This window comes from Chelonia mydas, chromosome 14, assembly GCF_015237465.2.
Source record: "Chelonia mydas isolate rCheMyd1 chromosome 14, rCheMyd1.pri.v2, whole genome shotgun sequence".
Classification (NCBI taxonomy): Eukaryota; Metazoa; Chordata; order Testudines; family Cheloniidae; genus Chelonia; species Chelonia mydas.
Genome location: NC_051254.2, coordinates 37538393 through 37563792, shown reverse-complemented (window position 1 = coordinate 37563792; position 25400 = coordinate 37538393). Strand labels below are relative to the sequence as shown.

The 25400-nt window shown below is 47.6% G+C and overlaps 4 protein-coding genes and 1 long non-coding RNA gene across 11 annotated transcripts in view; 3 read left to right on the top strand and 2 right to left on the bottom strand.

Annotated features, from left to right (window-relative positions):
- The window catches only part of LOC102936186 (butyrophilin-like protein 2), a 1677894-nt gene that overhangs the window by 171358 nt on the left and 1481136 nt on the right, over positions 1 to 25400 (top strand). Inside the window, 7 exon segments of the mRNA XM_043528084.1 lie at positions 8485 to 8505; positions 10645 to 10665; positions 11078 to 11098; positions 11574 to 11594; positions 12041 to 12061; positions 12497 to 12517; positions 15802 to 15822. Of these exon segments, the coding sequence (XP_043384019.1) occupies positions 8485 to 8505; positions 10645 to 10665; positions 11078 to 11098; positions 11574 to 11594; positions 12041 to 12061; positions 12497 to 12517; positions 15802 to 15822 (147 nt within the window).
- The window catches only part of LOC114020220 (butyrophilin subfamily 1 member A1), a 1361724-nt gene that overhangs the window by 79433 nt on the left and 1256891 nt on the right, over positions 1 to 25400 (bottom strand).
- Positions 1 to 25400, top strand: part of LOC119567716 (butyrophilin subfamily 3 member A3-like) — a 122107-nt gene that overhangs the window by 35042 nt on the left and 61665 nt on the right. For 2 of the 7 annotated variants that reach the window (XM_043528195.1, XM_043528194.1), the window contains exon 9: positions 6761 to 6766. The exons of 4 other annotated variants lie outside the window; for them this stretch is intronic. In XM_043528195.1, coding sequence (XP_043384130.1) covers positions 6761 to 6766 — 6 coding nt within the window. Of the gene's footprint in view, positions 1 to 6760; positions 6767 to 22789; positions 22796 to 25400 lie in introns of all 7 variants that reach the window. One more of the 7 variants, XM_043528196.1, reaches the window with a different exon arrangement.
- LOC122462854 (myelin-oligodendrocyte glycoprotein-like) lies at positions 428 to 4839 on the top strand. Its single transcript, XM_043528311.1, has 4 exons — positions 428 to 1019; positions 2006 to 2122; positions 3720 to 4067; positions 4793 to 4839. The coding sequence occupies exons 1-4, from the start codon at positions 944 to 946 to the stop codon at positions 4822 to 4824; spliced, it is 573 nt and encodes a 190-aa protein (XP_043384246.1). The 5' UTR covers positions 428 to 943; the 3' UTR covers positions 4825 to 4839.
- Positions 15761 to 22285, bottom strand: LOC119567756. The gene is made up of 2 exons (XR_005227758.2): positions 21702 to 22285; positions 15761 to 19783 (listed from the first exon to the last, which is right to left on the bottom strand). It is a non-coding gene; the product is annotated as an uncharacterized LOC119567756 (long non-coding RNA).

Genomic DNA, 25400 nt, shown 5'->3' with positions numbered 1-25400 from the left:
CAAAAGCACAGCGGGCGGGAGCTAGGGTTGGTCCCTGGAGCGAGGGAGGTGCCAGGAGTAAACTGCAGGCGCAGCAGGGCTGGGGAGGGGTAAACAGGATCCTCCCCCCCCCCGCCCACTTTCTCCCTGGTCCTAGCGCCCCCCGGCTGAGCGGCAGGCAGGGACTCCATCCGCTCCGCTCCCCCCCGGGCGGCTGGGTGACAGTCCCTGGCTTTGGGCTGCCTGGCCCCGGGGGAGCCCGAAGCGGCACCGGCCGGCACCGGCAGCCCGGAGGAGCGGCAGGGCGGTGGCTGAGGGCTCCTCTCCGGCCCCCCACAGGCTGCTTGCCAGTGACGGGCGGGGGGGGGACGAGAGGAGCCCGCAGCCGGCCAGCGGAGAGGAGGAGCGAGTGGGCGGGGTGGGGGGCGGAGGAGAAGCCCCGGGGCCGGTCCAAGGGGAAGGGGCTGGAGAGCGGAGCCGGCGCCGCGGCCGCTGGGCTGCAGCAGAAGCGGAGCGACCGGGGGGCCCCTGATGCGTGTGAACCCAGCGCCGCCAGAAATCCGGTCCCGCATGTCCGGGTCTGGAGGAGCAGGGAGCCGAGTCTCTGCGAAATTCTCACGGGGCTTCCGCCAAACTGGGGCCCTTGGGTAGATCTGAGTCAAGACGGGACCCCTGGGTGGACTTCTCCGGGAGAGGGTCCTTCACCCCAAAGGGCAATGTGGGGGTGAAGGGACAGAAATCCCCCCCGCGTGCCCCTCCCTTTCCTATTTTCGCTTTCTAGCGCGGTGGAGGCATCGAGAGAGACGCATCTCGCTTCAGTGTCTTGACAGAAAAGAGACACCGTTTTGGCAGCCATTTGGAAGCAAAGCCTGGGATCCAGCTCCTTGTCTCTGTCATTTCTCCTCACTTAATCTGGCCTCACTGAAATCATCACTGAACATGTAAACCCCCCAGAGGAGAATGGATGAGGATTGTAGAAAACCTGGAGATGCCAGGGAGAGCTCAAAACTGTCCCAAAGCTGATTTCCAGGAGTCATCAGGTAGGTGAGCTTCTGTCACTTGAATACTCTCTCCACTGCTCTTTGATAGCTCCTAGGAGACATTTAGTCTTTGGGTGAATAAATAGCCGCAAAATGATTCAGTAATCCCAGATAAATGTTTCTGACTCTGAATATAAACTTTGCTTTTGAACTATATATTCCAAATTTTATCTGAGCTGTTTTGTTTCCTCCTCTTTCATTGGAATTTAACACCAGACTATTGTGGCTATTCGATGTAAGAATTTTTTGTCTTTCCTCTTTATATTTTATTCAGGAAAACTGGACCTGATCCTGCTCTCAATGCATTCAAAGGGAGTCTGGCTATGAATTAAGTTATTGTAGATTTCTGTTTTGAAAAGTAAGTTACAAACGCTTGCAAATCCAACTTTATGGGCAGCCTCTTTCTCTGTTATCTCTGATACTTGATAATTCTGTTTATGGGACTGAATCATTTTGCCTCTGATATGTTGAAAGAAAAGAAATGGGTAAAAAACAAACAAAAACAAAGAATCTTTCTCTCTCACACACAAACACACATGCATCCGATGAAGTGAGCTGTAGCCCATGAAAGCTTATGCTCAAATAAATTGGTTAGTCTCTAAGGTGCCACAAGTCCTCCTTTTCTTTTTGCGAATACAGACTAACATGGCTGCTTCTCTGAAACCTGACAAACACACACTGTTTCTCATTCCTTAAAACTTTTTTCTCCATTGACGGAATTACTACCAACTTCTACACCGATCTGACTTTTTTTAATGTGGATTTTGTAGGGATGGGACAAATTCAGACTCATAAAGGAAACACATATTCAATTTATTTAAATGGCTGTTCTAACTACATAATATGAAAAAGTTCACTTAAGAAAGGAATAAATGCATTATTATTTAATGTGTCCTCTTTAATGTTTGACTTTAATGATTTCCTGTTAGTCTCAGTGTTATGTTCACTAAGATGAGTTTTCTTTCCTCCTCCTTCCCGTTGTCTAGATCAAGTTACAGGGCAGATGAAGGTTCCCTCATCCTGCCACAGCTCCCGAGCCAGCTCCCCTCTCCCTGGGTTTATCATTTGCTTCCTTACCTGTTCTGTTCACAGGATGGGATCAGGTAGGAATCCGCCCCGTGGCTGCTGTTTCTTAGTGGATTTATTTAGGCTCCTGAAGTGTCTGAACAACATGCTCCACTCAAAGTCAACGTAACTACTCCCGGTGTGTAAATGTAACCACGCAGCAAGATTAGCACCTTCATTATCCATTGTTTGCTCTCATTCTGTTGCTGCTGCTGCTGGGTTATTTTATTTGCTCCTGGGATAGGGCCCAGGTCTGTTTCTTCACACGAGTCTCTTGAAAAGGTTGTCAAGGGTGCCCAGAGCATTGACTGGACACTTGTTGAAGAGTTTAACAATAACAAGAATAATTCATAAAGTACATAAATTATCTTAGAGGATTTGAGATATACCAGAGATCAGAGCCACAGTTAGAGCCCCACATGTGCACAAAAATGTAATAAGAACTAGAATATTTGAGAGAGGCTGGGGACAGATATTAATACCTGATGGTATGGGCCCTTGGTGAGGGCCCTACATGACAATTGCACCGCCTTCTCTCTCCACTGTGGAATATCAGAGCTCGTTTTGATTCCACTAGGAGTCTATTTGGGGGAGGGAGCTCAGTGGTTTGAGCATTGGGCTGCTAACCCAGGGTTGTGAATTTAATCCATGAGGGGGCCATTTAGGGATCTGGGGCAAAAATTGGGGATTGGTCCCCCTTTGAGCAGGGGGTTGGACTAGATGACCTCCTGAGGTCCCTTCCAACCCTGATATTCTATGTCATGTGACTTTTTTTATTGGGCCTGTTAGCTAATACATATATGTTAGGTGTAGTATACATCACCTTATTATTAGGTATTATATGCACAGTAATTCTCTCTTTACATATGGTGTTGGGAAATTAACGGAATGTGTTATACTCTTCTAACAATTCTGTTCACCCACATCAAATATCCCACCAAACTTTGCTAAAGTTAAGTTAGTGTTCACAATAGAACATCGGAAGCCTATCAAAGCCAAGAGACATGAATGGCGTGTCCTAGCAGTGGCTGGGATGTACGTCTACTCCCACCTGGTTTGGAATGTTCTGTCCAAAACAGCAATAAGGAACGTACAGAACACGATTAAGAAGTGGGGAGTTGGATGGGGTGATGGATAAAGTGGTTTTTCACTTGCAAACACCCCTGGTATAAATATAAGTGGTTTTGGTGGTGTATTTTTGAAGCGCAATTTCTGTGTAAGGTGAGCACACTGCAAGGTAAGGATTGCTTTCCAGAAGGAGGATATGTATGTCTCCTTTTCATAGTGTACTGATTTGTCCTTAGGCAATACATTTGGCAATGTTTGGTTAATTGGTCTCTTGATCATATGAAGTACTGAACCACAATAGTACAACAATTGCCTAGAGCAATAGGCCTAGATCTCAGGAGCACCTTGGTGGAAGAACACCAGATATGGCCCACCAACCCTACCCTTATTCCTGGTGAGGACCAGCAAATCTCATGCCAACGTCAGTAAGCGTGTCAATTTGAGAGCACTTACAAAAAGGGGCTACTGAATAGCTTGTCTCAACTATACACCGAGCACGTCCATTCCCAGTTCTCTGCCTCACCAAGTTTGTTGGTGTTGTTATTGCTGTCCCGGTGCATTTTCCAGCAAAATTCACAGTGATTGGACCCCCTGACCCTGTCGCTGCCATCCTGGGTCAGGAAGCTGTGTTACCCTGTCACCTGTCCCCCCGGATGAGCGCTGCAAACATGGAGGTGAGATGGTTCCGACCTGAATTTGTATCCTTTGTGCACCTGTGCCGTGATGGGAAGGATCAGTATGAAGGGCAGATGCCAGAGTATCAGGGAAGGACAGAGCTTTTGAAAGCCGGACTCACAGATGGAAATGTTCCCTTGAGGATTCTCAATATCAGACCCTCTGATGAAGGACAATACCACTGCTTTGTTCAAGATGGTACTTTTTATGAAGAAACCGTATTGGAACTGCAGGTAGCAGGTCAGTAACTTGTGTCAGTTTTAACTGTGTGTGGTCTGCAGGCTTTGTTCTTTTCTATTACAACAGCTGTGACTCCTTGCTTGTGAAATATTTTGCAATAACACAGTGTATCTAACTTTCAGCAAACAGCCACTTTCATACTTGAGAAAATATGCTGAAAACTTTCCCAGCGTGTTATTAAACACATTTTCAGGATGGGCAAAGCACTTTCTTGCCCAGTCTTGATTGACTCCCAAAGGGGTCTTTAATTAAGAGGGAAAGGCCTTCTGGACACATAAAGCCTTCCAATTGCTCTGCAGTCATTTCTAGGATGTGTGGCTAAGGTGGGGCTGCCAGACTTTTATGGCCTTCTTATGGGTTGGTTGTTATGTAGGGGTGTAGTTAAAATCAAATGCAGCCTTATTTGCTGAGACTCTATAGTGGTGATGGGGAGCTACATATTAACCACTCTTAGACAAGACTGAACATTTCTCCCCTGCTGCTTTAACACTGTAACCATGACACCAGTTAGATTAAAAAAAACCAACGTATTTATCTACTGTACTAATGATCAGCTTATGAAAAAGTTCAGATCCCACTTAGGTATCTAAATGAAGTGATCATAGCTCCAAAGGTGTCAGCACTCAGTTGCTCCTGTGTTGATAGGACAATATCTCCCACTGACTCAGTGAAATTATTGTAAATATTTGTTCACATTTTTGTGTCCATGAAAACTGGAATTTCAGACATTCCAGTATTCGTTTATCCCTTCTCCTGACTACCCCCGTGAACAAGTGCTTTCTAGTGTGAGTAAGGGATCCACAAACTGTCCCTCATCCCTTCTGCTTTATACATTAATTCATGGAATTGACACCTTTATGTGTTTCCCCTTAGGTCTGGGCTCTGCTCCTCTCATCTCTGTGGAGGGTCACCAGGATGGAGGTATCCGGATGGTTTGTCGATCAGCTGGCTGGTACCCAGAGCCTGAGGTGCTGTGGAAAGATTTCAATGGGCAGCGTTTACCATCACTCTCTGAAACAAAATCCCGTGGCGATAACAACCTGTTTGAAACAGAAACTGCTCTCATTGTAACAGAACATTCAAACCAGAACCTGTCCTGTTGGATCAGGAACACCGTTCTCAATCAAGACAAGGAATCAGCCGTTTATATAGCAGGTCAGTCACCATCCAAACGCCACACTGAACTCACCACCACCAGAAACCAAACAAAACATAGGAAGAAAAGAACGGAAACATCTGTGGTGGATATTTCAGAATCCACGTACAAACACAGAAAATAGGAGACTGGTATATTTACGGGATCACAGTTTAGGTAATTTGATTCCCTTAGTTGTGAGTATTCAGAAAATCAAAGTTTGGGATTTCATGTAAATTTAATGTGAAGTCTGACTTTCCTGATACTAGCCTGCACGCATGTATGCACACACACAAAAATCTTCCAGCATTTTTTAAAAGAAATTTTCACTCAATCCACTGACACAATATGATCCTGCAACCTTAACTTCACCTCAGTGAGTTTTTTGAATGTGGTAAGTTTTGTCATGCGACTTCTTTGTGATCTTGTTGCTGCACCAACTCATTGTTCACTGCTTGTTGTGGGAAACGTCACCTACGTCATGTGATGTTGTTTCTAATGACATTCAGTTGGACTTGTGCTTCTTACATCACTTTGGTCAAGATCCACAAATGGACTCATTTTACCCTCGTGTAGTGGTGCGGTGGTCGTCCGTCCCGCTCTGGATTGGAGGGAGGCCACACCGCCTCAGTATACCACTGGGATTGCTGCCTAGTCTCAGGGGGAATTAGGGAACCAATGTTAGCATCCCAACCGGTGTAATGGGGCTGAACCCCAAATAGTCCAGGGGTTCCGGCCCTTAGGCAAGAACAGGGCCTCCCTGGAGTGTGTATGCTCTGGCCCTTAGGCAGGGGCCAGAGCAAACCCAACGGTCTACACATTTTTGTGTAGTGTACACATGGCCATTCTTTCACTCTTGTCTTGCACAAATCCTGCTGGGCACCATTTATGTATTTGTATGAAATAAAAACATCTGACTGTAATCAGCGCTTCCAAATTAAGACAAGTTCTGGTGTTTTGTTTTTCAGATCTCTTTTTCCCGAGGGTGAATCCCTTGATGGCGACTTTGGGTGTGATCCTGGTGGTTTTGTTTGCTTTTATTGGCCTCACTGTTCATCTCTTTAAAATGAAAGGTAAATATCAGAGGAAGAAAAATACTTAAAGATAGATTTTGTTCTAATAAATAAATTAGAGCAATTTAGGAATTTAATATTAGATTTTGTTCTAATAAATAAATTAGAGCAATTTAGGAATTTAATATTAAAAGAAGGTGTGATCTGCTGACCTTGTCCTGTATAAAGAAGAATGCATGTGAATTTATTGATAGAGGGTGCGGGGGGAGGGCTGGGGGGGGAGGGGACTGTGTATGTAGGGGGTGGGGAGTAGAATAGGAGAGAGGAGAGTTTTGGGCAATAGAACGGAGTCAGAGAATCGGATCATAGCAGATACATCTGTGTTCTGCTTGGTCCTTCATCTCCCTCTGCTGCTAGTTCTCAGGAGATTGACACTACCTGTCTCTGGTCCCACTTGAGAGAAGGCTCTGCAAAGCCTAGCCTCTCATATTTGTCCTTCAAATCTCTTTTCTGCTAATAAAGTGTAGTGCACCTGGACATTATAGTGAGAGGCCCTGTAGAAATGCCCTTGTGGTAAATCAGTAAAGAAACACATTTCTTCCTCAGTTAGAAAATTAAAAAATCATACCCACTGTCACATAACTCAGGCACAGCTGTCCTTAACCTGCTGAACTTCATCCATAAAGAATATCTGCCTGATTTCCAAATCAATCAGACTTCCTTCCTAATTAATTGTGTACCTATAGGAAGTAGTCTTCAAACACTTTTAATGAAGCAAGGGGATGATATTAATTTACATTTATTTCTGTACTTTTCAGCGAAACTTACTGAAGAAGTTGGTAAGTTTCAATTTCCCTTTTTTCCACAAATACAGATTTTGACCAAGTTACGTAATTGCATATACGCTTGTTGGTTTCTCGGATTTATTTTTATTTCTGTGTGTTTGTTGGGTGGGGGAGGGTTAGTATGTGTAACAGGTTGGACCATTTCAGGGCCTGTTTGGATGTTTCCAAAGACCCTTTCCCCTTAAAAGTCCTTTGAATTAGGGGTTAGGTCAGCATAGCTACGTGTACGAGGAGTGTAAGTTTTCAATGCAAACCAGCCTCAGTCTCAGAGTCTTTGAGAAGAATCTATAGAGATCTGGCTTGTCAATGAAGGTGTGCTGAAATGGGAATTTTCTGCATTATTTTAATGAATTTTTTTGTGCCTCAGTTTCCTCTAATGTGACATTGCTATCCATTGGGGTAAAAGGACTGTTTGCTCTCAGGGCAGGCTAGAAGACATAAGTCTGGGTGCTGCCTAGTTGTCTGGGCCTTAGACCACATATCGATGGAGCATCTGAGAAAATAATGGCAAGTCCAGTCACCTGGGAGTGTAGCATCGATCAAGTGAATTCATGACAGAAGTTTAAGAACAGCTGAACCCCATGACAGGATTTATCTTCAACCGCTCCCTGCTGCAGTCAGCTTGTACCCAGGGTCATGCATAAGGAGGTGGGGGGGGACAAGCAGAGGCACGGGGCCCCAAATAATCATCGAGGGCACAGAGCTTCGACAACCCCAGGGCTGCAGAGGCAGGGAAGAGTGACCTGCTGCCAGGGCCAGGGCGGAGGCAGGGTAGAGCGAACTCCTGCTGGTGTGGGGGAAAGAGCAAGCTCCTGTGTGGGGGGGAAGAGTGCTCTGCCAGGGTGGGCATAGGGGAAGGAGCAAAGTCCTTCCCTGGCCAGAACACTGAGGGGAGCGAGCTCCAGGGATGGGTACAGAATGTGCCCCTCCAAAAGGGGTCAAATTTAAATTTCTGCACACATCCCTGCTTGTACCTGGTCTGAAGGGCCCTTGTGAGTGGCAGAGGGTCACACGTTCTCTTCCTCCCAGTGGTTCTGTTGCAGAAATCAGCTCCTCTGAGTTCCAGCAGCCTTTCTGCTGGTTGCGGCCCCCTTCCTGTGACAACCTCTCTCTTTTGAGATCATTTCCTCCAAGTGGAGCAGGCCCTGCAGGAATGAGGCCACTTGAGCTCAGAGGAGTTTTCGTCTTTTCCTGACTGGGATGGGGCTGTGCCCCAGGATAGGGTGTGTTAAACAAGTTTAATAAAATTTGGGGTAAGTCTAAATTAGATAAACTTTCCCTTTTGATGGGGAAGCAATAGAAACAAGGAAGTTGAGTAAAAATAATCACCCAGCCTTAACTTTGTATTGATGATAATGAGAAATAACACATAAGGCAAGAAAAGCTCATAAAGACTTTTATACATATTTCTGTTTATGTTTTAGTGAAACGAGATCTAGAAATTGGTAAGTGTCATTTTCTTCCTTCTGAGAAGAAATTTTTTGTACACAATTGGATCCCCCTATAGGAGCGTGATAGGGTCATCGGTGGGTTATGTGACCTAGTGGTTAGCACACTTAGTGCCCCCTCCCAGTGGGCAGGTCTTGCAGTCCTGGCCCTCTTTGAATCAGAAGGGCAGGAGGTGGGCAGTGGAAGGGGAGCCTGGGCCCACCCACTTTTCTGGGCTCTGAGCCAGGCCCTTAGGAGGGTCAACAGTGTCTGGTCCCCAAAGTTGTCCTCCGAGTTGCCCTCTCTGGGTCACTTCCAACCAACTGCTGGTCTCCCCCGGTTCCAATCCAAGATAAGGTGAAAAGATAAAGAAAAGGCAATGAAACCATCAGCCCTGACGGGGCTAAGTATAAGGTCAGTCCTTTGTCAGGAGCCTTCAGGGCAGGTCTGTCCTCCTCCCCAGCCTCTTCCGTCTGAGCTGAGTTGCTCCCTTTCCAGCCCTCTCTCCAATTGAAGCATGCTCTGCAGGGCTGGATGGGCGGGGCTACCTGGGCCCAGTACTGTCCTTTCACCCCGTCAGACCCAGTGTGGGGTTTGTATACTCCCTCGCACACCCTCCCTCTCAGACCCTGGGCTGGGGTGTCCTGGGGCCAGTTCATGTCCCCACCATCCTGTGAAAAAGAAGTCCACGCTTTTACCACCCGAAAGCTGTATGGCTTCATTGAGTGAAGCCACTGAATAATGCCTGGATTATGGCCTGTCATTGAGCGCAGCCAGTGGATTGGTGCACGGTCAGTTACTAGGTGGAAGGGCTAACCCTACCAGTAAGGGCAACAATAGCTCATTTCACCTCCAGGGCCTCCTTCTTGATGACTGATTAGGCTACCTCCTGTGGAAATAGCTTCCTGCTGGGATAGAGAACAGGGTGTTCTTCTCCCAATGCCTGACATGGGTGAAGTGTCCTTAACCTGGTCTGTCAACTGGGCAGCCATGGTAGCAAAGTTTGGGATGAACCGTCAATAGTATCCTGCTAATCCCATAAACCACCGGACTTGCTACTTTGTGAAAGGGACGGGGCAGCCCACTAAGACTTTTGTACCAAAGGTCGTATCTCCCCCTCCCCCACCCCGCCCCCCACTCCCCTGACATCCTACCCTAGGTAAGTGACTTCTTGGGTGGCCAGCTGACACTTGGTTGGGTTGGCCATCAAACCCGCCTCTTTGAGAGCCCCAGATACCGCAGGGACATGCTCCATACGCTCGGCCCAGCTCTCGCTGCAGATGATGATATCGTCCGTGTAGGTGGCCGTGTCGGATCCCTGCAGCCGCAGCACTCTGTCCATTGGCTGCTGGAAAGTGGCAGTGGCCCCATGTAGTCCCAAGGGCATGGTTCTAAACTGCTGTACTCCATCATAGGCAGATTGTTTAATTGTTGTGGAGTTGTTTGCTTTTACATTTACCCTTTTTATTTATTTTTGCATTATTAAACCTGGTTTTTTTTGGTTGCTTACTTGTTTTTTATGATTATTCTCATGGGGGGAGGTAATATGAATTTATAAAATGTGGGAAATGACTAACCTGGATAAGTTTCACGCAAAAAGCTAATTTGATTAACTGGTAAGCAATAGAGTAATTGGGTTTGTTTAGTTCAGAGAAGAGAAGGCTGAGGGGGGACGGGATAACAGTTTTCAAGTACATCAAAGGTTGTTACAAGGAGGAGGGAGGTAAATTGTTGTCATTAACCTCTGAGGATAGGACAAGAAGCAGGGGCTTAAATTGCCATGAGGAAGGTTTAGGTTAGACATTAGGAAAAACTTCCTAACAGGCAGAGTAAGTAATAAATGGAATAAAGGAGGATGTGGAATCTCCATCATTGGAGACTTTTAAGAGCAGGTTAGACAAACACGTGTCAGCGGTGGACTAGATAATATTTAGTCCTGCCATGAGTGTGGGGGATTAGACTTCTATTATTCTAATAGAATTACAGAGTTTATGAGCAGAAGGGACGACCAGATCACCTAGTCTGACCTCCTTAAGAGGCAGCGGAATAGAAATAGTTTCTAAGCCTTAATTATCACATTGATGATAGTGAGAAATAAAACATAAGAAAAGGGAAACTCCTAACAAACAATATGTGTATTTCTGCTTCATTTTTAGGCAAACGAAATATAGAAATTGGTAAGTGTCTTTATCCTACCTCTGACAAGAAATTTTTGGTATGAAATTGGATCCTTATGTGGGAGTTTGTTTAATTGTTGTGGAGTTGTTTGATTTTCAATTGAACATTTACAATTCAGTTGCAACATTTAACCTGTTTTTGTTTGTCTGCGTGTTTGTTTTTTTATTTATTATTATTTTTTGGTTGGGGGAGGTTACAGTAACCTGATAAAATGGGGGAAGGAGGCACTAAATTGGAGAGATTTCACACCAAAATTTAATTTGAGAAACTGATAAACAATCGCGCCTCAGAGTTTAAGACCAGAAGGTACCACTAGTCCCTGTCTTGTCTGACGTCCTGAAGAAGAGAAATAAAACCTAAGAAAAGGGAAACACCTAACAAAAGTATATATTATTTCTCTTTAATTTTTAGACCTACGAGATAAAGAAATAAGTAAGTGTCATTCTCCTTCCTCTGACAAGAAACTTTTTGTACCAGTTTGGATCCTCATGTGGAAGTTTGTTTAATTGTGGTGGAGTTGTTTGTTTTCAAATGGAACTTTCAAAATTGTTGCAATATGAAATCTTTTATGTTTGTTTGCTTGCTTTTTATTATTACTAGAATTATTTTGGGGGCAGACAGGGGTTTGTTTTGTAATGTAACTTTAATCAATGTGGGGAAAGACTAAACTGAATGCATTTCACAGCAAAAGCTAATATGAAAAATTGATAAGCCATAGAATCATAGAGTCACACAGTTTAAGAACAGAAGAAATGACTGGATCCTCTAATCTGACCTCCTCAAGCAGAGATTGAATAGAAAAAAATATCTCTCAGCCTTAATTTTCATATTGATCAGAAAGTGAAATAAAACATAAGAAAAGGGGAACTCCTAACAAAGAATATGTGTCTGTCGGTTTGATTTTCAGGCAAAAGAGATACAGAAATTGGTAAGTGTCATTATCCTTCCTCTAACAAGAAAATTTTAATACTAAATTGGATCCTCATGTGGGAGTTGCTTTAATCATGGTGGAGTTGTGTGCTTTTAAATTTAACTTTTACAATTTTGTTGCAATATTAAACTTTTTTTTTGTTTGCTTACTTGCTTTTTATTATTATTCTTTTGTGGGGAGTATTGTAACTTAACAAAACGTAGGGAAAGACTAAACTGGATAAATTTCTTGCAAAAAGTTAATATGAGAAATTGATGATCAACAGAGTCATAGAGTAACAGAGTTTAAGACCAGAAGGGACCACTGGGTCCTCTAGTCTGACATTTTGAGGATGAGTTTGATGTCTTTAGCCTTCACAGTCATATTGGTGATAAAGAAAACTAAAAAATAAGAAAAGGGAAATGCTGAACAAAAATATGTATGTATTTCCGTTTAATTTTTAGACCTACGAGATAAAGAAATAAGTAAGTATCATTATCCATCCTCTGACAAGAACGTTTTCAAATGTAACTTTTAAAGTTCTTGCAATATGAAACCTTTTGTTTGTTTGCTTGTTGCTTTATTATGAATCATTTATTATTAATTATTATTTTATTATTATTATTATTCTTTTGGGGGAGGATGGCGGGTTGTTTTGTAATGTAACTCTATACTATGTGGGGAAAGACTAAAGTGGATAAATTTCACACCAAAGAAAAACTGAAAAGGAATTAATTATAGAATCACAGAGTTTAAAACCAGAAAGGGCCACTGGATCCTCTCACCTTACTGTCCTGAAGAGGAGGTTGAATACAAATAATCTCTCAGCCTTAACATTAGTATTGATGATAAAGAGAAATAAAATATAAGTAAAGGGACACTCCTAACAAACAATATGTGTATTTCTGTTTACTTTTTAGACAAACGAGATATAGAAATTGGTAAGTGTCATTGTCCTTCCTCAGACAAGAATTTATTTATTTTTGGTATCAAATAGGATCCTCATGTGGGAGCTTGTTTCATTGTTGTAGAGTTGTTCAATTTTAAATTTAACGTTTACACTTTTGTTGCAATATGACATCTTTTTGTTTCTCTCCTTTCTTTTTATTAATTATTATGATTATTCTGGGAAGGGTTACTGTAATTCTGTAAAATATGGGGTAATGGTAAATTGGAGAGATTTCACACCAAAAGCTATTTTGAAAAACTGATAATAGAGTCACATAGAGTCACAGAGTTTAAGACCAGAAGGGACCACTGGGTCCTCTAGTCTGACATTTTGTGGGTGAGTGTGACGAAGTGGGACTGTTCTTAATGTTTCCTCCGAATATTGTGGGGGTGCCTCAGTTTCCCCTATGCAGTTCTTAAGTATCTAGGGGGTGGGAGAAGGGTGTATGATCATTGCAGAGCCCTGGGGGGCAGGTGTGTGCAGGGGTCTGGACACAGAGAATGGCCGACACCCTGTTTCCTGGCAACTGATGGCTTGAGCCCTTCCCCCCTGCAAGGTGAGAGCTAAAGGGTTGGAGAACAAAGGAATCAGGTGACCTCCTGGCCCGGGAAAGGAACAAAGCCCAGAGGAGGAGGGGCTGGAGGGAGTTTCAGTTTGGGGCTGGCTGGGACATGGAGTGAAGTGCAGACGTGGTTGTCTGGCTCACTGCCCCCCCCCCCCCAAAATGGACCCAGCTGAGGGGTCCTGTTCTCTGCACCTACAAGCTCTGTTTTAGTCCATGTTCCTGTCGTCTAATAAACCTTCTGTTTTACTGGCTGGCTGAGAGTCACGTCTGACTGCGAAGTTGGGGTGCAGGACCCTCTGACTTCCCCAGGAGCCCTGCCTGAGCGGACTCGCTGTGGGAAGCGCACGGAGGGGCAGAGGATGCTGAATGCTCCGAGGTCAGACCCAGGAAGGTGGAAGCTGTGTGAGCTGTGTGTCCTGAAGACAGGCTGCTCACAGAAAGGCGACTGCCCCAGAGTCCTGACTGGCTTCGTGGGGAGCAGTTCCAGAGTATCGCCCAGGGACTCCGTGACAACTGGTGGCAGCGGTGGGATATACTGCACCCCGTGGACGGCGCTTCCTGCAGTAAGTGACTGGGGAACAGTAAAACGAAGGGGGATTGACGGGGACCAGGCGTGCTGAAGATTCAGAGAGAGACGGTTTCAGGGGGTGGTTAACTCCTGGAAGTGTGTGACCAGAGAGGAGGACTTTTGCAGTAACAGGGTCCCCCGGGGGATTGCAGCGAGCGGTCCCAGGGGCGGAGGAGTCTGCAGCTCGACCCTGGCAAAGAGGGGGTGACCTTGAGAAGGGCTGGCACACTAGGGGTTCTCCCTGGAAACCGTGGGGAGCTGAGAGCACATAGGCCTGTGAGTCCACAACAACTTGGGAAGAGCAGAGTGATGGCCTGTCACCATCTCCTTAAGAAGGACATTGTAACCCTGTGCAGAAAGCGAGGGTTGAGCACTGGAAAGTTCACCAAAGCACAGTTCATCGTGCAGCTGGAGGAGGATGACCGCTCTAAGGGACAGATTCCTGACCCAAATGGGGCTATAGCAGGATCTGGGAGCAGCTGGAGTGGTAGCCAGGCATCCCCAAGACTCCTGTCCCCGACCAGACGAGGGTCTTCACGATCGGGTTCCCCATCCGGGGATCGGAGACGGACGGGATTGGAGCTGAGTCCGAGAGAGCCAGAGGACTGTGAGAGACAGCGAGAGCCCGAGAAAGAGCTGCAGAAGCAGCAGCAGCATGAACTGGCGGTGGGGGAGCGGAGAGGCCTAGGGGACCTCCCAGGTGTGAGTGGGGATAGACCCCGGGGGGCCAGCTCCGCAGGGAACCTCGAGACTAAATTGCTGCCCCTGGTTAAGGAGGGGGGGGATGTGGATGCCCACCTCACTGCCTTTGAGCAGGCTGGAGATTTGAACCAGGGGGATCCTGTGGAAAAGCCCCGGTGTCTAGCTCCCTTGCTGGGTCCCAAGGCCGTAGACTCCGTCAGCCAGATGGGTGGGGAGGTGGACAGGCTCCCACTCCCGACCCCAACCTATATGTCTGTGTGGAGTTTCCTGGGGCCAGGCCCCTCGGACCCCCAGTGGGAGCGGAAGGTGATGGCCAGCTTGTCGGGGAGAAGACCCAATCCCAGTTTGACCCCCTGGGGTTTTGGGGTGGCCAAAGGGCACGGGTCGCAGAAACCTTCCCACATGCGGCCTGCGAGTGCTATCGACCACCCCCGACCTAAGGGAGGGCGTGAAACTGGAAGGGCCTGGTGTAACTCCTAGCAAGGAATGGGAGAGATGCTGGGGCATCCATGGGAACGTTGGTGGCTTCGAACTTCCCCAGGTCACCGGCTAAAGTGACCCCGCTCAGTTCGATCTCGAAGGGGGGAGAGATGTGACGAAGTGGGACTGTTCTTAATGTTTCCTCCGAATATTGTGGGGGTGCCTCAGTTTCCCCTATGCAGTTCTTAAGTATCTAGGGGGTGGGAGAAGGGTGTATGATCATTGCAGAGCCCTGGGGGGCAGGTGTGTGCAGGGGTCTGGACACAGAGAATGGCCGACACCCTGTTTCCTGGCAACTGATGGCTTGAGCCCTTCCCCCCTGCAAGGTGAGAGCTAAAGGGTTGGAGAACAAAGGAATCAGGTGACCTCCTGGCCCGGGAAAGGAACAAAGCCCAGAGGAGGAGGGGCTGGAGGGAGTTTCAGTTTGGGGCTGGCTGGGACATGGAGTGAAGTGCAGACGTGGTTGTCTGGCTCACTGCCCCCCCCCCCCCCAAAATGGACCCAGCTGAGGGGTCCTGTTCTCTGCACCTACAAGCTCTGTTTTAGTCCATGTTCCTGTCGTCTAATAAACCTTCTGTTTTACTGGCTGGCTGAGAGTCACGTCTGACTGCGAAGTTGGGGTGCAGGACCCTCTGACTTCCCCAGGAGCCCTGCCTGAGCGGACTCGCTGTGGGAAGCGCGCGGAGGGGCAGAGGATGCTGAATGCTCCGAGGTCAGACCCAGGAAGGTGGAAGCTGTGTGAGCTGTGTGTCCTGAAGACAGGCTGCTCACAGAAAGGCGACTGCCCCAGAGTCCTGACTGGCTTCGTGGGGAGCAGTTCCAGAGTATCGCCCAGGGACTCCGTGACAGTGAGTTTGATGTCTTTCAGCCTTCACTGTCATATTGGTGATAAAGAAAGCTAAAAAATAAGAAAAGGGAAATGCCGAACAAAAATATGTATTTATTTCTGTTTAATTTTTAGCCATACGAGATAAAGAAATAAGTAAGTATCATTGTCCTTGCTCTGACAAGAAAGTTTTTGTAACAAAATTCGATCTTGGTGTGGCAGTTTGTTTAATTGTGGTGGAGATGTTTGCTTTTAAATTTAATTTTTAAAGTTGTTGCAATTGGAAACCCTTTTTTGTTTGTTTGCTTTTTTACTGTCATTCCTTTGGGGGATGTGGGTGGTTGTTTTTTCATGTAACTTTATAAAATATGGGGAAAGACTAAACTGGATGAATTTCACACCAAGAGCTAATTTGAAAAATTGATAAGCAATACAGTAGTAAAGTGGGTAGTGGCCAAGAAAATATGGCCCGGGAGGAATTGTCGGAAGGCTCTGGTGAAGTATCAGCCCCTGAGATGATTAACCTCCCTCCACACTGCAAAGTGTGGGATGTAACCAACCTGAATTAAAGTGGAACCTGGGCAATAGCCTATACCCAAAGTCTTGCCAGCTAGCCTGGGTGTAAAACACCACCAAACTTGAGTCAGAGTTTTTGGGCTTGCACAAGTAACAGTTTGGGGAAGCTGGCAAGTAAGATCCTGGGCTAACTCTGCAGTGAAGATCCACCCTGGGAGAGAGACACTCATGCAACCTAATGGAGGTTCTGATGCTTTACATTTTAATATATGTCTGGAAGAACTTTCTTTTTCCATCAGTCATTAGTTTATACAATATTGAATCATGCAATACGTGTTCAGATCCACTCTCATCTCTAATTATGTGGCTGGTTTTAGGGTGGAGAAGATCTGTGGCACCTATAGAAGAAGGTAATTTAAGATCATATTTTATCAGTCTCCAAATATCTGTTCCCAGGAGGCAATGTGCCCCTTTTTTCCTCGAATGTGGGGGTTGATGTGATCGTTCAGGGCAGACCTCCCCAGCACCCTGCATTTCACGGCGCATCATGAGGCAGGGTTTGTGCCTATGTCCTACCACACCATACTGAATCGACGACATATCGCATCTACTCTTCCTTCCCCTCCACTGCCAACATGTGCGCTGCACCCTGCCGAGATCTGTGACAGCAGCTCCTACTCACTGTACAGATCCAGTCCACAGCCACTTCTCCGGGGGGAGTTTGTTTAATCTTCCTGTGCTGATGGCTGATCTCCAGTGTCTCCCTGTTTCTTCCTTCATCTTTTCCCCGTTGAAGAAAGCCAGGAGCTCTGCAGTGACCCCACACTGACGGGGTGAGCAGGGACTGTGTCTGTGTGAGACCCTTGCTCCAGCCTCAAGCCTTGATCACAGAGAGGGGTTCCCTTGGATCCATTATAAAGATGTAGGAAGCTCCTGTGATCAGAGCTGTGAGCTTGTCTCTTTTCTCCTCTCTCTATCCACCATGACCCAAGTATGCTCCTGTCTCTGGTAAACAGGACGTCACTTCAGTCCCCCCATCACTGGCATGACCCTCTCCTTATTTCCACCGGCCACCTGTTCCACACATCCTCCTAGTGGCGGATTAGCCACTGGGCTAACAGGGCCTGTGCCCAGGGGCCCCAGCCAATTGGGCGGCCCAGAAAAATGGACGCCTCTGGGCCCCAACCTGTTCTGCCTGCCCAGCAGTCCTGCCAAGGAGCAGGGTCAGAGTTCAAGAGCTTGCCCCACTCCACCCACCTGGCACTTCAGCCGGGGAGTGAAGTCGGGGTGCAGGGGCTTGCCCTGCTATCCGCCTGGAGCGCCAGGTGGGCGGAGTGTGGCAAGCCCCTGTGCCCTGACCCCATTTCCCTGGAAGAAGCGCAGGGGGGGATGGCGGACTTCAGGGAGAAGGGGTCGGGAGAAGCCCCCACTTGCTCTGGCCCAGGGCCTCACAAAACCCTAGTTTGCCCCTGCTCCCCCCACATGCATAGCTTCTGCCTCGTTCCACCATGAACCCCCTTCAGTGGTGCTGACCCCTCCCTCCCCCAGGCTACTGGACCTTTTTGCTGTGACTGCTGCTGAGCCGTGACATTCTGGGCAGGTTCAATCCTGGTACCGTGTGGCTTGTTCCTGTCCGAGCTGTGACATTTCAGAGCAGGCCAGTGCAGTGGGGAGGCCCCACACCAAAGTCCAGCACAGGGGGAGCTGGGACACAGTGAGATTGGAGGTGGGGTGGGGGGAAGCTCTGCCAATGTTCAGTGAGTTGTACCATCTGCTGGGGCTGCTAGAGTCTCTAGTCCCCTCCCTGGGAGAGGTGGGGGCAGGAGGGGAAAGATCCTTTCACTCCATCACGGACCCGTCTCTGCATTGGGGAGGGAGCTTCCCTCTGGGGTTTAAAGCTGGTTCTTGCCTCCTCTGTTCCCTCCTCAATAAAAGCTTCTGACACTTTCCTGGCTGTGTCTCTGCCGCTGGGAATGGAGCAGCCCCAGCAGAGGGAGCTGGCAGCTGAAGAGAAAAAGACTGAGGAAGTGCAGTGAGGTCCCTGCTCAGTCTCAGGAGCCCAGGTCAGAGGCAGCTCCCTGGGATCCAGGCCTGTCCCAGCCAGGACGGGGCTGCTGGGGAGTGTGAGAAATGGCCCCGGCCTCCCCCAGGGCTGAGCTCTGCCCCTCACGCTCTGATTCTCTCTCTTCCTAGTGAATGTGACGCTGGATCCAGACACGGCTCAGTCCCAACTCATCCTGTCTGAGGATGGGAAAAGTGTGAGATGGGGAGACACGTGGCAGAATCTGCCCGACAACCCTGAGAGATTTGATTCTAGGGCCTGTGTGCTGGGCTGTGAGGGATTCACCGTGGAGACACATTGCTGGGAGGTGGAGGTGGGGGATGGGGAACTCTGGGCTGTGGGGGTGGCCAGAGAGTCTGTGAGGAGGAAGGGATGGATCAGCCTGAGCCCTGAGCAGGGGATCTGGGCTGTGGGGCAGTGCGGGGGGCAGTTCCGGGCTCTCACCTCCCCTGAGGCCCCTCTGCCCCTGAGCCAGGTCCCCAGCAGGATGCGGGTTTGTCTGGACTGTGACCGGTGGCAGGTGACATTTAGTGATGCTGGTGATGGGGCCCCAATCTTCACTTTCCCACCAGGCTCCATCCCTGGGGAGAGAATCCGACCCTGGTTCTGGTTGGGGGTGGGGGGATCCAGGCTCAGCCTGTGTCCCTGAGACAGGGGGCGGAATATCCCACTGGGGGCCCCAAAATCAGCCTTTCTATCCTCGCATGCCCTAGTCTTTATGACCGTAGAGGACTTCTGGCTACCCAACCCTCTGGCTCCTCATCTCTATGACCCCTTGAATCTCCTCCCTGCCCTCCCTGCAGCCTCAGGGATGGGAGGGGGAGGAGGAAGAGCCCCTTGGAGCTGCCAGAGGGCCCTGAGAGGCAGATGTGGGGGCTGGGCAGGAGGTAGAACGAACAGTCGGGTTGGGGACAGGCAGAGGTGAGGGTGGCACAGAATTAATCAATCAGCGTTTGGGGAGAAGCTGGAAGCTCTGCAGCAGCAGGGAGCGTTTTGTACAGATCTGTGTCCTTAGATCTCATTGGGGCAGCAGGAGGAGAAGGGATAAAATTAGGGGAAAGAGGGGAGCAGCCAAGGGGGATGATCTGTGGGAGGGAGGAGAGGAGAGTGGGAGAGGAAAATAAACAGGTATCACAAGTGAGGGCTAGAAAAATGCTGAGTAGAAAAAGAGACAATGAAGGAAAAGGGAGAAGGAAAGGGAATGTGAGCGGGACGGAGAGATTTATGACGTGTTACTGAAAATGAGACTGTAACTCATTAATTCCCTATATTAATTCCTGGTCATTGGTGCTATTTTAGTGCCATTAAGAAAAGTGTTCTCAGTAGCTGGGGATCTGCTTGCCAGGCTATGGTTATTAAGGCTCCTTCTCAGCTCTGTTTACTTACCACCTTTAGTAATTACTGTAAATAAACCATTACAAACAATTCTTCTTGTTTGTTCCACTTGAATGTCCCAGCTGCAGTTGTCGGGGCAGAGTCCTGAGATTTGCTTCCTGACTTGGTTGTGTCCCCCCGGCCCCCACAGGGAATATCGTGCCCCTAGGAGGAGAATTTTGGGTTTTACTGGGATGTGTCACAAACCAGCCTGTGCTCTGTCTCTGTCCTGTACCCACCCATGTCAATCTGGAATTGCTCAGCTGTGCTCTGCGGAGAGGTGACTGGTTGCACAGGGGACAATCCATGAAGGGACTTGGTGTTGTAATGCTGAGCGTCACAAGGCCTAATTTGTAGGCAACCAGAAAATCACATTCTGGAAAGCTGAGTCAGGTGCCTGAACCCCCTAGACAATGCGTGGGCATCAGAGGCACCTTACAGTGCGATTCAAAAAAGCCAGCTCACTCGGCGGGGAGCCATCTAAGCAAGACAAGGGGAGATGCTGACAAGGGGGGAGGGGACAATGGGGGAGGGGTGGCCTAAGACCAGCCCCCTCTCACTGACAGGTGCCTAAATCGGGGCTGCAGGGGTGCGTCGGTCTCTGCTCAGCCGCCCACAGACGGGAACCCAGCGCCTGACGTCTGGTGGCTCTGGCACCTGAGGCGTTTCTTGCTGGAATGAGTCAGGCACCTGCCTCACTCCACACACAATGTGAGTGTGAGGGTGGGGAGAAGGTGGAGGTGGATTTTGTGATGTCACCTGCCTTATAACTTTTACCCCCACGGTGAGAGCACCCAGCTGGCACGTAGGAGACCCAGGTTTGACTCCACGGTCTAGAGTAGCTCACGAATGTGAGTACCAACCTCAGGGCAAACAGTTACAAACCAGGGTACAAACCCCACACTAGGTATCAAATGTGAATCCCTCAAGCACTAGAGCAGCCTGAACATGGAGTCACAGACAGTCCTCTTGGGTTCTCCGGTCTATCTTGCTGCTTTTCTGCCTCCTCCCCTGCTCTATCTCCCCGCTCCCCCTGCTGGGGCTGCCACATTCCCAGCAGCAGAGTTAGGGGAGCTCCTGGCTACAGGTGTCTCTGGTTAAAGTCACCAGCTGCTCTATCCTGGCCACAGAGAATGGTGGAAGATTTGGAACAGGAGACAGCCTCTCCCCAGCCCAGGAACAACCATTAATAGAAACCTTCCCACCCCAGGGCAAAGGGAGCAGGAGGTGGTAGCCCTGGAGGGAGAGACTCTTATCCAGGAACAGGGAGAAGCATCCAGGAAAGAGCCCCCCTCAGCCCAAGGCAAAGGGATGTGGCAGCCCTGAGGGGGAGACCTCTCCATTCATGTCTCCAGAACCCACCTGGTCTGAGTTAAGGGGGTTTGGATGCTGGGCACTGAGAGGGTTTCTGTTTACTGGTGTGTGTGTGTATCCCAGACCTGGTGAGGTGCCACCGGACTGCAGTAAGGGGAACCCAAGCATCTGAGCCCCAGGATCCCCAGATAATTCAAGCCTCTGGGACCGGAACAGAGCCCATCCACTGCTCCAGTCTTGGGGTCCCTAGGCACATTCTTTGGGGACTCTCCCGCTATGTGAGGTGTGAAACCCGCTGCCTAACCCCCTGGTGCAGAGCTGAACCTCCAGACTCCCGTGTGCTTAAACGCACCATCCCCCAGAACTCCACGCCAAGGTGAGAGCCCGCTGGTTTCAGCAGAATTCCCTCCGGAGGCGTGCAGTCGTTGTGAAGCATTTGGCTCTGTCTACACTAGACAGCAAAGCGCTGCCTGTGGGGTCACCCACGAGCGCTGGGGAGAGAGATCTCCCAGCCCTCCTGGTAAACCAGGTCGACGCTCAGAGCCTGTCTACACTGGGGCTTTACAGCGCTCAAACTTGCTGTGCTCGGGGGAGGGAGGGTGATTTTTCACAGCCCTGAGCCAGCAAGTTACTGCGCTGAGAACTGCCAGTGTAGACAGGCCCCTTCACACACAGAGAGACTCTTTGCTCACGTCCAACACACTATTGCTCTTTCTCTTAACCAGATAAAGCACAAGAGCGTTCAAATCACATCGCACAAATGACCAACCTAACTGCAGTGCCCGTCACTAGCTCACCCTTCCCTTGGGAGTCCTGGGGGCCATCTGGGCTCAGGAAAAGCAGAGTCCGTTGTTCGGGTGACCCGGTTACCTGAATCCAGGCCTGATTTCAAAGAGAATCTGCTTCCTGCTTTTGCTGAGTCTAATAAACTAAATAGCAACAACCCGCGCCCCCCCCCCCCCACCCCACACACACCACCACCACCACCAAAGCCTCTTTTGTAAACATAAAGTTCCGGTTTCCCCCCCACTGGCTGCCCCCCGGGACTGGGGCTGTGTCTTTCAGAGGAGACTCTCCCCTCCCCCCGGGACAGGGGTTGGACTGAGGCAATTTCCAGTGTTACTTTCACTTTCCCCGGGCGCAGGCTGCGAGCCGAGCGCACGTTTATCGATCGGAGCAAACCCCCGTTTCTGTTCACAACCTTCCCCGGAGAAGCCCCGAGACAAAACTGCAGCTCCTCGCTCGCCAGGATGAGCTGAGCGGCCTCCGTGACCGCCGGGAACAGTCACCGAGCATGGGACTGTCCCAGCCAGAGGAGCGAAGTCTGGCCACACCCCACTGCTCAGAAGACCCAACCAGGTGGGTTAATTTTGCTCCAGAAGGACTGTTTCTAACGTCTCATGCACGGTCCTTATTGCTTGGACAGATTATTCAAAACACAAGGAGTAAATAATCCTGTGAGAATTTGTTCCTCTCTTTATGGGAACTTGACACTGCGTCTACGTTCAAAGTGATGGACTGTCACATACATTGCGGGTTGTTTTCACAGCAATGTAACACGAGACTTTTACAGCTTGTTGAATTCGTCATGTCTTTCTTTTGCTGAATTTTATTGAAGAGCAGTGGGCCCAAGACTGTTCTTGGGGGAGATTTGTAACTTCCTCTAGTTTGAATACAGAAAATTTCCTGCACCAAACCCAGCGGCCATCAGTCTAGTTTTCTGCCTCTGCTCTCATTGCCGTTTTCTGCCTCTTGACTGCGGGGCGGGGGTGAATCCTTTTGTTCTTGTAAAAAATACAATTATGCTCAGAATCAATCAAAGCAGAAAACTGCCTCCTTGTCTCCTCCTGAGCTCAGTGGGAAGTGAGCGTGCGCCTCAAGCTGATCCTGTGTTCGGGAGTGTCACTGAGCAGGGACTTCAGGCCAGACTGAAAAAGGGAAATGTGTACATTGTGTAACAGATTATCTCCTCCTGTGTGAAAAGCCATTCAAGGGGCAATATCATGAAGAAACCTATCGGAGTACAGCTATTTACCAATTATGTTTTTGTTTAAAACATTTGCTTATTTTTCAAATTTCAGTCATGTATTATTGAACAAAAAATTAGATTTTAGTTTTTCTTTTTTTCCGTTTTCATTTTTGCTCCCTTTCCTCCTTTGAGACAGGATAAGGGATGGGCGAATAAAATGTTTTTATTCCATTTGATTAAGGTTTCTCATTTTGAATCAATTTGAAATATTTTTTTCATTTAGCATCATTTCATTGAAAAATTAGAACCATTAAAAAAATAGGAAATCATCAGTTTTTTTAAAACAAGTCTAAAAGCCATTTTCTATTGAAAAAATCATTTTTGTTTCAAACATTTTTGACCAGCTGCAGTGTTGTCAACTCTCATAGGTTTTTGTGATTTTTATTTTAAGTCTCACAGTATTTGGTAACTTTCTGAAAGCCCTAATGCTCTAGTTATGAATTGATGTGAGAATCTCAGATTTCATTTAAAGTAAAAATGAATTTCTAGCTTTTATGGTTGCAGGGCAAAGTTTAAGATTAAGACCTGAGTGCACAGTCAGGGCTCAGAAACCAAATGGCAAAAAATAGGAACTCAAAATGTATTTTTTAAAATATTGATTTTAAGTCAATCACTTAATATTTTTGACCCAATTGTGATTTTTTTTTCAATTATGTGTGTGCATGATGGGGAGGGAGGAGAGGATTTTTTGGATTGATTTTCATAAAGAAACAAACATTTTAAAGCAGAAAACAACCACAACAATTTACAACTACCACATACCCAAATACCACGTTCTTCATGGATGTTCTAATAAAATTAAGCAATTATACAGTTTTACAGCTTATCAAAGCTACAAGACCAGATAATCATAGGCACGGGAAGCAGGGGTGTGGGGAGGACTACTGCATCCCCAGGTTTTACATGGGGCTCCACTCCTGGTCCCGTGCCTGGGGCTCCCCTCCTGGCCCCACATGTGGGGAATCCACTCCTGGCCCCATGTCCGCCTCCAGCCTCAGCCCCTTGACCCCTGTCTCTGTCCCTGCACTCCTAGAGACACAGCCCTGGTCCCAGCCCCAGCTCTGAGGGGAGGGGGTGGAGGCCACAGAGAGAGGTAAGGGGGGCACGAGGTGAAAAGCATGGGGGCAGTTTCACTGGCTTTCAGCACCCACACTTTAGAAAGTGTTCAAGTGCCACTGCAGACAACAACACCGGACAATACGACACTGACCGAACACATTAGGGTGGGCCGGGGTTACACTGACTTTTGATTTTTGGATACTGTGGTTGGCAGTGCTGCTGCTCTGTTTTTGAAAGAGACAAACAAATTTCAGCTTTCTGCAATAATTCATCCAATCTACACAAACCCAATGTATCCCAGCTATTAATGTAAATCTTCAAAGTGCTGTAGTTCTTTGGCAATGGGGTCTGAAGGAAATGTCAGACACTCAGGGTGGATGAAAATTGATCTTTAAAAAATGATTTTTTAAAAGAAAATTTAGATCAGAGGCTTTTCTTTAACTTGGATTTTTTAAACCAGTATTTAATTTAAATTATCTTTCAAATTAAAATTATGACAACTGATGCTAAGGCATATATATAATGTATAACATTCAAGCAGTACATGTTTGCTGGAGAAGTTTTAAAGAAAATAAGATCAATGAAGTGGTGGAACCAGAATTTGTTGAAGGGCTCACCCAGCTTTTGACAGCAATAGCTTCTTCTGCAAGTGCAGAGAAAATATTTTATTCATTTCAATGTACCCAACTGGCTCAGTTCAATGACTCGTCCATTCAAAGTTGAGAAATCAGTTGGGAGTTGAAAAAGCAGGAAAATTAGTTTTCCGTTTCCAACCTATCATTAAAAACAAGGTGTGAGAGGATGAGGTCTACCAGGTCTAAAATCTTGAAGGACATGGTGACCAGAAACAATCCGTTCAATTCACTAACTACAGATAATAGTTCCTTTTTCTAACAAATCAGATTTGAATGAAAAACATGTTTTGGTAAAGTCTCTTTCTCTTCCCTAGCCTGTTGTCCAGATCAAGTTACAGTGAAGAGGAAGGTTCTTTCGTTCTGTCCTAGCTCCACAATGATCACCTCTCTGCCTCATTTGATCATTTTCTTCATTACTTATCACATTCACAAGCTGGAATCAGGTAGGAATCCCACTGGTCCTGCTGCTGGTTGTAGGATTTGTTTCATGGTAGTGATTTATAAATCATGCTTATTCCTCTCTTTTGTACAAAACTGAAAGGAAAAATAGAACAAAAAACCCCAAAACCAAAAAAAAAAACCCAAAACCAAAAAAAAAAACCCAAACCCACCCCTAAAACAAATTTCAGATTGGCTCAATATCAGTAAATAAGTCTCCACTTCCTCCTCAACCCTTCTGGAGGAGTAATTCTCCACCCGCTGCATATGAGGCAACGCAGTTTCTCTATCTATCTAGATACTTATA

What these genes read in the sequence shown, in the direction of transcription:
- LOC122462854 (XM_043528311.1), top strand. Translation starts at nt 944, where the DNA reads ATGAGGATTGTAGAAAACCTGGAGATGCCAGGGAGAGCTCAAAACTGT. An exon ending in TGATTTCCAGGAGTCATCAG is followed by an intron (nt 1,020 to 2,005) that starts GTAGGTGAGCTT and finishes CCCGTTGTCTAG; the next exon opens with ATCAAGTTACAGGGCAGATG. An exon ending in TGTTCACAGGATGGGATCAG is followed by an intron (nt 2,123 to 3,719) that starts GTAGGAATCCGC and finishes TGCATTTTCCAG; the next exon opens with CAAAATTCACAGTGATTGGA.